Source organism: Saccostrea cucullata, unplaced genomic scaffold (genome assembly GCF_032062105.1).
Source record: "Saccostrea cucullata isolate Sc308-1 unplaced genomic scaffold, CSIRO_AGI_Scuc_v1 ctg269, whole genome shotgun sequence".
NCBI lineage: Eukaryota > Metazoa > Mollusca > Bivalvia > Ostreida > Ostreidae > Saccostrea > Saccostrea cuccullata.
This window is the reverse complement of record NW_026935187.1, coordinates 291,940-308,797: the sequence shown is the minus strand read 5'-3', so window position 1 is coordinate 308,797 and position 16,858 is coordinate 291,940. Positions and strand designations below refer to the sequence as shown.

Sequence of the window (16,858 nt, the reverse complement as noted above, 5' to 3'; positions counted from 1 at the left end):
ATGTGTGCAAAATATGATTTTTATTGAAGATGTAGATTTGCACTTAATAAATAACAAATGAAAAATCAAAAATCAATACCTTCTTTTTTTATTATTCTTGATATAAATACGTTATTTTTTCTGTTGAAGACGCAATCTATGCGTACCTGTTCAAATTCGAGATCACAAGACGAAAACAATCCCGTCTTTTCACAGTAGAGCATGCCAAGGTCTTATGAGGAGAGTAGAGAGTCAGAGACCCTTGACTAGCGAGGATGGTTGTAATCTTATGTAATAATATATTATTTTTTATTATATAATATATATTTTTTCGTATGATTTAATGTATTTATTTTCTTTGTTTTATTTATTTCCCAATCATGACAAGGCGTACACGGCGGGTGTGACCGGTCGGCAGGAGAAGCTCACTCCTCTGTTGCACCTGATCACACTTATGATGTTTTGGAGGTTGTATTTTCTTTAATTTTTATTTATTTCCCACACGATCATGAATTAAATTTAGCATAGCAACTTTCTATGGACGATAGGTCAAAAGGTCAAAGGTCAAGGTCATAAATAAGCAAATTCTGTGTTAAAACACTTTCGTTTCCACACGATATCTCTAGAATCATTTGAGCTATTGCAATGAAATTTTACATAACAACTCCCTGTGGCCCCTATTGATTTTGAGGTCAAAAGGTCAAAGTTCAAGGTCGTAAATTTATACATTCTGTCTGTGTGTAACACTATCATTTCCGGGCGATATTTCAATTTTGAGCTTTTGCAATGTTTTTATACCAAAACTCCCTAGGACGTCTCTCGCCCCTCTCAAAGTGCCCGCCCCGTTTGTTTTATTGGTATTTATAGTATTACATGTCGCTATTTTTAGCGCGGGGGCATGATTATTGTATTTCTCGTTTATGTTCTTATGGTTTAATAATGGCTAAATAAATCAAACACCATGGATTGTGTAAAATTTTGAGAAAACCGAACATGAATATATACATGCATGTGACTTTAGCTCTGCATATACGTGTCACCGGTTAAAGCTATTCCGTTCTATTTGTGTTGTTTATACTTTTCTTTTTTTTATTAAATGATATGTGTTGAAAAATTTATGAGGTTATAAAATCATCATTACAATGTGATAAATATTCCATATAAAAAGAATCTTCTATACACATAATACAGAATAAGCAATCAAATCTTTATATGCATATTGACATACAAGTATTTTATTTGCTTCAGTATACATGTATACATTTAATAATTCTACAAATTCAGTCAGGGGGATCCGACCACGAATTCTCTGAATTAGCTTGTTTGTATTGTTTTATGGACTTTGATATTGAATGCTATTTGTTATCTCCTTATCCTTCATTTGCGTTGTTTATATTATTGTATGTGTTCATATTCATGCAATCCCCTACGGTAGGAAATAAAGATAGAATAAACGAATTTATGAACTTCATAAGCACCTCATTGTTACTATATTAACAAGATGGTTACATTCCACAAAAGTTTAGAAATGATTTGTAAAAGCAGCCATCACAAATGCAACCTTCTATCAAGAATCTAGACGTCAAAGGATATACTCAGACTCTTCTTGTCTTCATTCCAACACTAAAGCTACAGAAGGACCTCCGTAAGTTATCTGAATTATTCTTTGCAACATCCATGAAATAGAAATCTCTAATTTTATCAGTTTCGGATTTTATGAATGTTTCCGATCCTCCTCCAAAACTAATCATCATTGCAATGAAAAATTCCAGCAATATTTTTGAGTATAATTCAACAAAGTTTTGGGGCACAATCACTTTCCAAGAGGACACATTGATTAAAGTATTTATATTGAATGCCGAATTCTCCTGTCTCCTGCCACTTGAAATTTATTTTATATTTCTTCGAGATGCTCGATCATTCTCAAGCACTATTCGTCACTTTGATGGGACCAGTTTATACATTACAAATATTTAGCTCCTCAGAAATAATCCAGCTTGGTTTCTCAGAGAATTACGTTGTATATGTACACGTTTATAGTCTACCACATTTATTTCTTATGTTAGAAAATGTATGTTTTATACTTGAAAACTGCACTCATTTGTTTGAGGTTCATGTCAGCAACAATGCCCTGACCTGCTGAAAAAATATGCATTTTTTCTCTGTCAAATTCCTTGCCTTTTTATGCAATTATATTGTATTGCTTAATGACGTAAACAATACTATACTGTTTGATTTATTTGATGTATTAATTGATTGTATGAGGAAATAAAAATAAAGTGAATTAATATCTCCAATTTTTATTCTGATATGGAGCACCCTCACCTGAGAGAGAGAGAGAGAGAGAGATTTGTGAGATATGCAGAATAAGTTTCAAAACAATTTTCCACGAAAATTGCTTGCAATTACGCAGCCATATATATTACAAAACGCCAATATTGTTTACTTGCTTATATTCACTGAGAAATCGAAAAAATGCATATACATTGTAATAGCTTTATTTTGTTGATTAGAAAAAAGTAATTTGCATGTTGACACATTTTTATGCATGTTGATGTCTTTTATCTGACATGTACCGCACAAAAGTATGACATCATAGCATAATAAATAAATACCAATTTCATCACTTTTAATTGCAAGTAACAAGAAAAATGGTTTTTGTGCAATTTCTACCTCAATACTAAAGGAGGAAATGATAATATTGAAGTCAAACATGATAAATGATTGAATGGGCCTAGCCTGGTTTGTCCTAAGTGAACGCTGAATATCGACAAAACACTGTCGATGACCTTGCATTCTACTGTGATATTCAACACCTTACAAATTAGGTTTCTTTCTTTTTTTTTTTTTTAATCTTTGTCCATTCTGATTGCGTTAAGCTTCTTTCATTCCTGCTCTAGGTATAGGCATGTTTTATTTATTCAGAAATGTCGGCGAGGTAATTTTGTTACATTAAAATTAAGTCTCTAGATCTTATATGAAAAAAGTCAAATTGCTTAAATAAGAAGACTTGGTTTTCTTAAAAGCAAAGTTTATCTGCGCCTATTTCCATTACATTTTTCAGCTATGTAACTTTTGCATAAATAAAAAGAAAAAGAACAAGCAAAACGTCAAAACAATCGTAACAGCTGCCACTGTCGCAAAAGGATAGCACCATTGTTAAGCCTATGCTTCTTATGTATGGTATTCAAAAGTAAAAGTTTAATCGCCCTTTGTTGCCTCGTTATAATAATTTAAACAAACTTAAATCTGCATTTATTTCCAAAGATGACTGTCATAAAAAACGGTTCACGTTCTCATGAACTACCATGGGATAAGTAAGAATATTTCCATATGTGTATTTGTTATGTGAGGAGTAAAAAAAATAGTGCACCTTAGAAAAAAATGGTTTAATGACAAAAAATAGTGCACAAGAGAAAGAATCGTTTAATGAAAAAAATATATGACAAGTCACCAGAAAAATATATGAATTGATTTTGTTTTGAAAATTTATGAAGTTCGTAGCCTACAATGTTTAACGCCCGCATATGAAGCGCTTACAGACAATAACATTTTAAGAGAATAATATAGGAAGATATACCTGTATATATACCTATACCGGGTACTAAGGAGGAGAAAGAGCCCCACTCCCCCCTGCCGACCTGCCTTATCAGTCTTTGCCAGAATTGTTTAGTCTAGCAGATTGATACATCTGTGTTGCAACCACTATTGAAATAACGACCACTGTTGAAATAATTATATCAATAGTGGTTGAGAGTGCATTTCAATAGCAAAGTTAATAACCACTATTGAAATACAACCACTATTGAAATAATTATATCAATAGTGGTTGAGAGTGCATTTTAATAACAAACATAGTTAATAACCACTATTGAAATACAACCACTGTTGAAATAATTATTTCAATAGTGGTTGAGAGTGCATTTTAATACCAATTGACGTAAGTTGCAACCACTGTTGAATTGATGTTTACTTTTAGAATAAATATTTCAATAGTGATTAACGTATAGATTTTAAAAGTGATTGAAATATTGATTTCAATGGTGCTTAAAACTATGATTTTAATGGATATTAAAATAATTAATACATGCTGTTGCTGACAATTATTTCAATACCAAAACCACATTGCAAGTTCTACTGAAGTATCCCAAATGTAAAAACAAATATAAGGATGAATTACCAATACTGTTTTCTAACACAATAAACTAATTTATTGAGTTTAAAATATGATAACAAAAGTTGTTTTGTTTCCCTTTTTTGTAGAAATATCAATTATTACACGGACACTTTGTATTATACTGACTGACCTATAATTTAACATGTATGCAAATGTTATAAGCAAGCTCCAGCTGCATGAATCTGGCCGAATCGAAATGAAGGATTTTTGATTAAAAAGAATTAAGTATAGATTTAAATTGTTGCGTATATTCATGGGACTACTTAAACTACAAATACGGATTGTAAAGCCAATGTCTACTCGTCAAGACATTAAAAAGCAAAGTTTCCAGGGAAGTTAATATTAGGTTTATTTAAATAGTAGGTGTGATTAAAATATGGTGGTACGGTGTTTTGAAACGCATTTTCAATTTTTTTTTTTTAAATTTTTTTTTTAATCATTCACAAATAGTCGTAATTTTAATAGTAAACTCAATAAATGAATTAAAAATGTTGGAGAACATAAACAAACCATTAATCCTTGTATCTTTTAATAGTAATTTTAATAAGTCTTGCAATGTGGTTTTAGTATTAATTATTAGCAACTATCGACATAATTATTCAAATCACTTTTAAAATCGTTATTTCAAATGTGAACATTATTTCAATAGTGGTTGTAACCTATGTTTGGTATTGAAATGACTGAAACAAAAATATTTCAATAATGGTTGTATTTCAATAGTGGTTATTAACCTATGTTTATTATTGAAATGCACTCTCAACCACTATTGATATAATTATTTCAATAGTAGTTGTATTTCAATAGAGGTAACTAACTATGTTTGTTATTGAAATGCACTCTCAACCACCATTGGTATAATTATTTCAATAGTGGTCGTTATTTCAATAGTGGTTGCAACACATCTGTGTCAATGTATCAATCTGCTAGACTAAACAATTCTGGCAAACCCTGTCGGCGAATACATTCTTCGATATATTGAGTAATCAATCACCTGTGATTCTGAGCTAAAACATCTTTATAATGTTTTATAAGATATTCTTGTTATCTCTTATAACATGATGAATTAACATCCATGTTTTTTCGATACCATTGACAGCTACTTTTTCAATAAAATTTGGATCTCGTAAATCTTCGTAAGTTATCGAACTCTGAAGTTGATATCAAAAGATGTCCGATTTCCTGATTGACGATATCTATGTATTTATATAAAAAAAAAAACCCAAAGATTAATTATAGCCATCCATGGGAGATCCATGAGTTACATTCATTTTGCTTACCGTTTTTCAACGGCTTATTTTTGTTATCATATGAAGCAGAATTTGCTCAGAATCTTTTACGCGAAAAAGAAGTTAAGAGAACACTGGCCAATTAACAATGGCTATTTCCATTCCTATATCGATGTGATACATCACAGTGAGCTTGACAATTTCTGAAACGAAATAATTTATTGACAAACAAGTTGATGAAACAAGAATATCTGCATTCTCTTTTAAGCCATCATTTTGTTCTATGGTCGATATAATGACCATGTAACCTAATACAATCTATCATTATATCAGATGCCAACCGACGACTTTCACACTTATTTTTGAATTGTCGACGAATTTTTTCTGTTATTTGCAGATTATGACAAGCAGCTCACGGCGGGTGTGACCGGTCGGCAGGCAATACTCACGCCTCCATTGTATCTGATTCCACCTCTCATGTTTTAGAAGTCCGTGTTTGTTCTCTTGCTAATTTGAATTGTTTAATGATCTTTTGAGCTCGAATATTGTTTATTATTATACTTCTGTTAAAATGCTTCCTATGTAAAGTTAAGAAGGTAAAATAACTATCTTTTATAGTTCATGCATAGCAAAGCTATACCCCGGGGTATAGTTTTTGCTATCCACCCTCGGAAAATTTTCATGCAATTTTTGCCTCCAATTTTGATTTCTAGCGATAAATCTATCGACTGATGATGTCAAAATGACTTCAGTAGCATTGTGATGTCATCTGGTCCCAGGATCATGAAACAGACTTAGTCTTAAGTCAAATTTTTAGTGGCCTGTAAAATATTTTTCTAATTATTGAAATGAATTCTAATTTTGCAGATAACAACACTTTTATCAAGCAATATTGAATAATATTTTAATTTCTGTCTACTTGACTTAATCAAAATTCTAGTACAACAAGAATAATTTGACTTAAGCTTAAGACAGGATTTCAGATTATTCTTGCAGCATTATCTTACTTCAAAGAAATCAAACCTGAGAAATTATATTATGCATCAGTATATGATCCAGGTTGTGAACATCAAACCCTTGACAGGAACTATTCCCCTCGGGCAAGCCCTCGGGGAATATCAAAAAGTTTGTGGATAAGTGTATATTATCTCCTTATGATTCATGCATTTGTTTTAATTTGAAAATATGCCAATCATATTACCCATTATATGATTTCGAAAAGTACAGGTCGCTGTAGAACCGGAATTTACAATATCATAATGAACGTGTACCGATTCTGTCGATTGAATGGTTCCTGGAAAGTCTGAACTCATAGTTGCCTTCCAGTTAACTATGGAGATGTTTTATCCTGTGTTTGTATTTTAAGAAGAGAAATAAATTTGTTCAGTGCTGTCTTATACTACATAGAGCTTGAAATTATGGTCTTTGTTTGCTGGTTTATACATGCCAGTACTGTACTCTTTCTTCAATATGTTGCTAATCTGCTAGTTTCTACTTTACTTATTTTAATTTTTTTTAAGTATGTCCTTTAGATAATTTGAAATAAAGAATTTTTAAACGATATTATCAAAACGAATGATTTTCCAAACTTTAAACAAGCATTTTGACATGAAAAATTGAAGTCCATCAAAGACAGCTGCTTTGACAGTTCAAATGACCATTTAGAATCTTTAGTTAAAAAACATTGCTAATGTACACACAATTACCCTTTAGTTCATATCAAAAAGATACCTGAGACTCTGATTGACAATATCTATGTAGGTTTTAGATTGATCAGGTTTAAACATTTGCTGTAATATTTATAATTTCCAAACAAACCCGCCTCGTAACAAGTAGACCGACCTATTTTTCCATATGAAGCAACATCTACTTACGAGGGGATATCAAAAAGTTCGTGGACTAGCGCCATAAAATTAAAACCGCATTAGTTACATCAATGAATTTTAAAATATCTGTTTAGCGCCATCTTTTCTATCTATAGAAAAAAAAAACACACGTTATAAATTTGATATTTTAAATAAATAAGTAATGTTTCTTGAAAGCAATGGTTTGTACAGGCGGCGCAACTTCGAACACAACGTTTTTTCGACCTAAGTGTAACTTAGAAAAACTCGTTTGATATGAACATTTAACATCCAAAAAAAACGCTATTTCCGGTATCTGCTTGGACACTATTGTTCAATAAAATATGGAATTTTTACCTCATTCTGGAGGTTCTATGAAATTTTATCTTAAATTTTACAAGTCCAAACAAATAAGGCCTTGAAAATGACGTCAAAAAGAGGGAAGGGGTTTCCTTTTCCAACATTCTACAAATTTTTGCCCCTGAAAAACTGATATAGACCTAGGAAATGTTTAAACTGGCTACGGAGAAATAATATGCATCCAGAGTACTAGTTTTTAATGCCAAAATAAATTCAAAGAGAAAAGGAATGCAAAGTTTATGTCGATTTGAAGTCAAGGTGTGAAAAATCAATCACATCAAATTTGACGGAGATCATGTGTCGTAGCTATTGAACTCAAAAAGGCAAAATATGCTGGCAAAATCAAGGGAGGACCTCTCCCAGTGTATAAATTTATTTGAAATTTTATATGCATTGAAAGTCACTGTTCATGACATTGTAGTTATATGAACAAGACAGTGTTTTTAAAGTCCTTACACAGCTCCATGGAATCTCATCAAAATAAATGTATATGAGGTAGAAGAAGCGGACATTGAAAAACAATGACGTTGTCGGACGTCATGAAACTGAACGGCGACAGCGCCAGGTGATCATATACTGTCGTTTTAATTTTATAATAATTTGGCAAATAATGAACGTATCAAGCTAAAATTTTTCAACAGTTCTTTATTTTCTGTTGTTTTATGTTCCTTTTAAATTTCGAAAGCACAGACTACGTAGTTCTTATTTTACAGCCTCAGTCCACGAACTTTTTGATAACCCCTCGTACTGCGGCCTTCAACTTGATAATTCGAAACTTAATTTGACGACGTATTCTCAATTACAAAGTTACTTTCATTCATATCTATATATCTCAGTAGCTTGAAATAGAAAAACAAAACTTAAAAGAGTATGATACATCTGTTTCATACATGGATATTTTATTGAAAAAGTCGGCAATGATAACCTATCAAAAAACTTAATGAAGAACACGATGATTTCAAATTTCGAATAGTCACCTCCTCCCCCACCCCCCAACTCCCTCCACACACACTTACTCGTATGTAGCAATATATTGTAAATGTATTAAATTTAGCTGTGCATTCTTTTTAGCGTTTTTGACGGAAAGCAACGTCTGCTATTTCAAGTACGACGCTTAATGTCTCGCACTTATAGACATAAATAAGAACATTAATAAATCCATTAACAGTACCGTATGTGGTGTATGTCTCTCAGTTGCAATTTACAATAATGTTGATAAAATAAGAAAACAAGGATTTTTCCGTTTTCTCGCTCAAGTCAAGGAACGCATGGCGGGTATGATCAGTCGGCAGGGAATACTCACTCCTTCATGGTACCTTATCCCAAAGCTGATGTTTAAGGAGGCCCAGTTTACTCGTGATCCGCTCCCGATTAACATTATTCTTAAGATCTTTGATCTTAAAAAGTGTTCATTATCTCCACATTTCAATTTATACTATATCCATTTATATCTGATATAATTAAGACGTGGTTCTAATTATGCCCTGACAAAAAGTGACATTCAATGACGTCATGCAAACTTACTTATAAAACACTGAATAAAACAAGACTTTTAATTTTAAAGCTCAATTTATTTTCGTATTGCTGGAGAATATTCAACAGATATGCAGACATATATACATGCATATAACAAATAAAAAAAATACAGAAACCCACACCTAATTGCTCATATGTACACTTGCATTGTTCATATTGGATATCTTTCATGTGTTCACTGTTTCTGTGAAGTATTTATTGGAAAATCGTGCGCAATTCATTACTTTGATCCGAGCAAATGTCAAAAATGTGAGTAGGAAATAAGATAGACAGCTTGACATTTTTTTTTTTTTTTGATAAAGTAGATAATAACCAATGAAACTCTCCCTAAAATATATATAAAAAAATAATTTTTGAGAGTTCATAAAAACATAAATTGCACATTGACCCTCTACAACATCATAAATTAGGACTCTTGAACAGAAAAATGTTCTTTATACAATATGTACATGCCATTCTGTACGCCCCATGACGAGTCTTCTCTCGTATCATTTGAATATCACTTTCAATAGCACCCGGTAGGGATATTTGTTCCTTTGAGTATTTTCTCTTTATATAAAGTAGGCCATGTTGTGTTAATGACAAAGACAATCTACTTTAAATTGTTAGGCAAGGACCTAAAACGACGAAAAGTTCTTGTCCCCGAAGCTGTATTCATTCTATTGTCTTTTTTCACTGCGAGCAAAAGGATATTATACTGCAGTGCTGTCTGGGCTTAAGAGACATGGGGGAGATTTGCAGACGTATTCACTGTCAAATGATGGGATCTGAGAAAGGTGCATGGCAGAGAGGTGGATGTCGACGAGACGAGAATGTTCCAGTGCTCTTCTTTCGTTTTCATCTACGTCCTTACTCTTGGTAAAGACACTTAGGAGTCGTGTCCATTTTACTCGGATACATCGGCAATTTGATTGGCAGAGCTCAGATGGAAGTCGCATCAGACAGACTCGAAAACTTTTGGCGCACAAACTGTAAAGGATGAAATTGACACCAAAATTCAGATAGTAGAGGATCTGGAACAATTGTTGCCACAGAGCCTCGGTCGCGTCCGTTCGGTAGCTATGATCAACCAGGGATCGGACGAATGACTGGACGCGGATGGCGTGACTTGGTAGATTCATAACCAAAAACACCATGACCACCACTAACAACATTTGCTTCAACTTGGATTGGGCACGATTTCCCTGGGCATCATTTGATTGATTCCGGGTCGGAGATTCGCTATTTGATAACGGCTCTTCGGTGGCCATGCTGTCAGTTCCGACGTCGGTGTGACTATTTCCGTTATCACACTCCCTAGAGCTACCCTGCCGTTTGTAGAGACTGGAAACGTCCACCAGCAGCCGAGTTATCATGAATATGATCATCAGGAAAGGGATCAAAAGAGTGAGAAACGTGTCCAGTATTGACAAGATCATTGTTGTTTCCGCATTCTGCATGAATAGACATTTCTGGCCTCCTTTATACTTCACTACATTTGCTGCCCACAACGAGAAGGCATAGAAGATGCACGCGAAGGTGGAAATACAGACAACAACAATTCTAGCGTACACCGGGCGGCAAACTTTCGCAGCTTTGGAGGGATGGAAAACAGATATGTACATTTCCATCGTAAATGCATTAACAAACCAAACGGAAGTGAAACTGAAAACAAATGTCAAATAGACTACGATCTGACACACTCCGTTAGTGTGAAAGAAATGCATGTCCATATTGTCAAACCAAACAATCCATACGCAGAGTAGGAAACCTGTGTCCGATAGAGCCAGGGCTGCAAGGTAGACGGAGGTCGAAATTTTTTTTAGAGCAGTAAAAAGAAACACCAGAAAGGAAATCACATTTCCTAGAACTCCTATGGCAATAATGATGGGTAAAATGTAACGGTTAGCATTCTTCACAAATATCTGTAATCCTGTTTTGAGTGAATCGGATGGAAGTTGGGTGGAATTATTCAAGGATAATAGTGCTGACGTTGAATTACCATCTTCGAGAGAATACGCCATTTTTGAAACCGCTTCCGAATCTTCAGTTTAACTCCTTACTCAACGTTATGCATATCCCTGATTTAGAAAATGTATTAGTTAGTAAAAAAATTATATTAAGAACAATTCTTTTCATTTCAAATTAGTACCATTCGAAAAATTAAAAATCGCTTTTATAATGGGTATAATTGTAATATTCAGGGCACAGTATACATGTACTTAAAAATGACGTTTTGCAAGAATAAATTATTGTCCTTTCATTTTATTACGAAAGCCAGGATAATTCTTTCAACATTTCAGATTGAAATTAAAATGCAAGATTCTATAATTAAAACCTACATATATGAATTAACCAATAGAAATACAGTTTACAACATATGTAAAAATCAGTGTGAATTAAACTTATAAAGAATTTCCATGTCGTTTGAAATTCCATGATTCGAAGTTACACAAGCCTGGATCTGGAATACCTGTGGTATTTATTTTCAAATAATTATATAAGTATTCGTCTTGCTGTGCACTGTGTGTCTCCTTTACATTCAATCTGTTTGTACTGACCAAGCAATTATCTGCCATAATTATCTCGCTTAGAAAGCTTTTAATTATTAACTTAGCATGGTTTCCAAGGATAACTTCTACTGTGCCATTTCTACGAGTACACAATAAAGGTCAATTCTTCATTTGGTTTTCTTGGTTTTCATATTTTATGAGTCAAGTTATATATAATGAGTATACCGCAGAGAGTGTGAATAAAAAAAAACAAATTAGAACTTAAATTTGATTTGACTAAAACTAAGTTAAACTGAGTTAATTCAAAACAATTTTTGAATTTTCCAATATTTTAAACCATTTATATTCAAACTTAGAACATGACAAATTCATCACTGGTCGGGAATTTAATATGTAACAAAATTTAAATGGCTGATTCATATGTTTTAATTTTGATAAATCCTAATTATCCTCCGTAAAACGACAATTAGTAGTTCAACAGCTCTATGTTATATATATGTTCTACATAAAAGAAAAATCCATGATGGCAAATATACCCTTTCCCAAATATAACCTGTACATGTAACTCAATAATTCAAACAGGTCTAATTTTTTTCTTCTTCTTGGGATTTTTCAACAAAATAAAAAATCCCATATAAAAACCGAAAATTCATTCCACTGATTTCATATTTTTTTTTCAAATTTAAATATTTAAATCTACCTACCTTTTTTCCCTCACAAAGTATACCAGGAACGCAAGACCATTTAAGACTGACGAATTCCGGCCGGTTCTACTTAGATTCAGGCTTCTACTGATGCAAAAATCAGTTCTCTCAATGTGTTAATTGTGACTTCAAAGTTGCCTAACGAAGAACCGTCGCCATGGAAACGAAATCTCGTCTATATGGATATCTGTCACGTCTCCCAATTATCACCAACTTCGAAACTAGGTCACAGTAAAAGATCTTTTAGATAAAGCGAAGTTTTTAGCACAACATTACAGGTATTTTACATTCTTATATATAACTGATAAAATGGTTTATATATCATATTGTATTTTTTTTGTTATGCCATGTATATATGTATTGTTCGATAACTTTTTTATTTGCCTAAAAGAGACTGATAAATCTGTCCGTATTTTGGCATATTGTCGGAAATCATTTTTTTTAAAGACAAGAAATGTATAATCCTTGAAAGTAGCCAACAAAATCTGGAGGTTATCCAAACCATTCAGACTACACAACATTTCTTGGCATAGCATATCAATTAAAAAAAATTGTCTGTTAATTAATTGAAAAAAATTAATGTTAGTTACAAATATTTACTGTCGGATGAACAAAAACTGTCGTTTAAAGCGTTGATTTTTTTTTTCAAAAATCATGTTCAAACAAAAGAAATGTCTAATATGCTATCTCATATATAATCTTTAAGCTAACGAAGTTTTCATTTAATTAACTTGATCAACACGATTTCTAATGCAATAAATAATGTTAAATAGTATATATATGCATGGAATTGATCTCGAGTATTTCTCATTACAACATTTTATTCATTAAGATGATTTATGATTTTCATCTCCAGTTTTTTGACAAACCTCGAAAACTTGAATCTAAAAAAATAATCGTTTCAAGTAATTTATTTTAATTTGTGATTTTCATGAAAAAAGAATTTGAAGGCAACATTTCTCATAAGTAATATTATTGTTGGCAATATTTTGTTCATGGAGTGGGGCACAGAAAAAAATTAATGTAACAGTATTACATGTACTAATAAATAAATGGACTTAGTGTTCATCAGTGCTGTATAGGTAGTGCTAGAATCAGTTCGAATTTCCTGGGAAATGTAATTTGCAAATTGATAGAAAAGCCGAACTTGCACCGACAGAAAATGTACTTGGGAACTTTCAAACGATTATCAGAACAATCCGTATTCTTCTATTTTCAAAATTAATGTGAAACTGTTAACTATTGTATTTTTTAAAGTTATTTAGCAACCATATATTTTTTTGACCATTAATGATAACATGTACAAAATCTACATAGAACTTTGAAACGGTATAAGATCTTATCTTCTTGAGATTTATTTATCATTTTTTGACAGTTTTAATATCAATTGGTGTAATAGATTGTAATAAAATTAAACGACTTATTAAACACGCACCAATCAAACTGTCTCTCTACTTATATAAACACGAATTTCAAGAAACACTCCATGTGTCTTATATAATGCTTGTTATCATCAAGGAAATGACCCCAATAAGTATACTGTAAAACAGTCAACAATGACTGTACTATCAATTGCAACACCTGACGCAATTTCTAGTTAGGAAAGATATGTTTGGCAAGTTTTGTTTGTTGTGATTTGTGATGTTTTGTGTAAACAATGATATTATTGTAGAAAACAAAGGTGGTAGAGTAAAATGTTTGGTATTTAAATGATTCTTTCAGAAGAACTTATCTAGATGCTCTATGAAAGAGTAATTAAGCTTTACTATAGTTAAAGTACATCATGTATTACATGTAAAATGATTAGTTACACAGTCATTAAACATCCACGAATGATATATTTTTAAATAAAAATATAACAATAAACATTGATTATGCTACAATTATATATCAATATATATCATTAAATATAATTTTTTATCAACTTGGCAAATTCCCAAGAGGGTCTTTAAACATTATATAATCAACAGTATGCTTAAAAAACTTGGTTGCAATTGTCAATTTTATGCACACTATTCTTTATTTTTATTTGAAAAGTGAAGGAATATCAAAGGACAAAAACAACGTTTCCGAGCAAAAGACACTTTCTGAAATCATGGTAATATAGGATTATGCCTTGTGAAGTTCATATCATTATGTAATTAGAAATGAAAAAACCTTTTTTCTATATTATTCAAATTCCTAAAAAATAGCCTTTCCCCGATTACCTCCTAAATACCAATTATGACGTCATGACCTTTCTCATATTGACTCTTGTTTTACATATTTTTTTAAGCAGACGACACCTTTTCTTTGGATTTTTCTTTCAAAAACTAATTTACACATACATGTACATAGCCTAAGTTTTGAAAAATAATTGTTTGTCAAAGATGCAAAGTTGAAGTGGGCGACGGCTGTGGACACATTTTAAGAGGAAAAACCCTTGAAAGAGTCATATTCTTGACACTTGTAAATAGATTTATCACGTCTAATTACTTTCAGAACGAATCTTCTTTCTGCATTTTTTTTCTTGACTGTTCACATATATATCAAACTGATAATTATAAATTTGAAAAAGTTTCTAAAAAATTCAAAAATAAATGTTAAAACGAGTAAAAAAGCAAAATAATGCCTTCTTCTTCTGTATATATTATAAATTCCTTAGGACAAATAGGCACAATAAAAAAAAAACAAAGGAGCAGTGCATTTTAGTTAGGAGAATTGGCTCCCGTTACTTTGAGAAAAATAAGCTTTCAAAGTTCTTAACTTTTTTATCAAAGTTATTAAACAACGTCTAAATAGCAGGGTTTATATATCATACCCTTTAGTGTGGAGTGTTTATTAATGTTGTCTGTTCTCTCATGATATTTTTAGCAACTCTTCTCAATAGTGAACAATTTTACAAGGATTTTATGCCTCTTATGAGAAATATCAGTCTGATTATAGTGCAGCAAAAAATATCAAAACACAGAAATGCAGTTTTGTCGATTATGTCATTTAATTTAATGTCATAAAGTAAAATGTTTAACAAACCAGTAAGGGGGATTACCCAATCAACAATACAAGATAAAATATGTACCTAGCTATAGGTGAGAGGTACAAATGTGATCCCCCAAGGCCTGACTAGAAATTTACATGCAGTGAAAATTTCAGAGTACATTTCGAGAAGTGAACGAATCAAGAGTTTTCTCTCTGGGTCAGTAATTCTTACACAACACATTACCACTCTGAAAAGAATGAGTGAAACATAATGAAATTATAATATATCGTACATGGTCTTTTTTAGGCGATATTCAATGTTATATGATAAACATTGGATTTCCAGAAAAATAGACAAGTGCTCTACTGATAGAAAGGCATGTAAAGGTATTCAGTATAATATTAGCCAATGAATCCGCAGCTCTTAATTTCAAAAACCTTGTACTTTGCCTTGCGTAATGCAAAAAAATAAACATGCGGAACAGTGATTGAACACTTCAAATCTCTGTACAGAGCATGGATCACGGACACCTGAAAATTCCATAGATGGAGACAGTGTATAAAAAGAGAGAGCATCCCCTGCTGACTTGCCACACCCTCCGTGAAACCTGTCTTTTTGTCAGAACTCTGAACAGCTCGAAATCAAAATTGGTTTAAAAACTAAGAGCCCAAAAATGTGAATGAAACATGGATTTGAAGTAAAAATACAACCCATTTATCGGTCATATTTGATCAAAGGTCCTTATGAAGACGAGAGAATATTAAAACGAGATAACTGGAATCTTTGTAACAAAAAACTTTTGTGTCAATAGCCTGTCTCGGTCTAAAAAAAGAGAGTATTCAGAGAATGCTCTCAAACATCGAATAAGTTAACCCGATATGCAGGTGATAGAGAAACAAAATTACATAAAAAGCCAAGTTGACAAAAGAAATTCTTAGTTATACGATTAAGTTATTAGTTGGCTCCTGTTGTCTATAGTCATTAATATGAAACAGATTTGTCAGATTGTGGTACCGTTTATTTAAGGAATAACTGTCTTATTTATTTTTTCATTTCATGATGTGATCAGTCGATTGGATTGCATGATAATTTGCATAAACGCCTTCGGCGTTTATTCATAAAATTATCACGCAAGCCAATGGATTGATCATCATCATGAAAATGAAAAATCTGACAGTTATTCCTTATATTTACATGCTTTCATTCCGTCAATCAACGTGCTCCAAGCCCTGATTCTGTCTAGCTATTTGTCCCGCCCTACACGTCGTGATTTTTTTTATCCGCACCAAAACATTGATGGAGAAATAAAGTACATTTACAATCTGTAATTTTATCTCGGACAAAGACATTGGAAATGTAAATATTTCAAATTCAGTGGTGTACATCAAATCAAAGTATGTCGATTGTTAGATTTTTATTGATAAATAGTCAGAAATAGTTGTATGTTTAAAATATTTACAACTTTACTTTATAATAGACCGATGAAATGGTCCGAAAGCAACTTTATTTTAACGGATGCACAGTTTGGATTCAGACCTCGGGTTGGTACCATAGATGCAATTTTTGCACTGCAAAGTATAA

General features: G+C 32.2%; 1 protein-coding gene across 1 annotated transcript; it reads right to left on the bottom strand.

Annotated features, from left to right (window-relative positions):
* Positions 1–9,606: 9,606 nt before the first annotated feature.
* On the bottom strand, positions 9,607–11,125 carry LOC134242127 (thyrotropin-releasing hormone receptor-like). Its single transcript, XM_062724159.1, has one exon. It carries the CDS (start codon positions 11,123–11,125, stop codon positions 9,815–9,817), a length of 1,311 nt encoding a protein of 436 aa, XP_062580143.1. The 3' UTR covers positions 9,607–9,814.
* Positions 11,126–16,858: the final 5,733 nt, after the last annotated feature.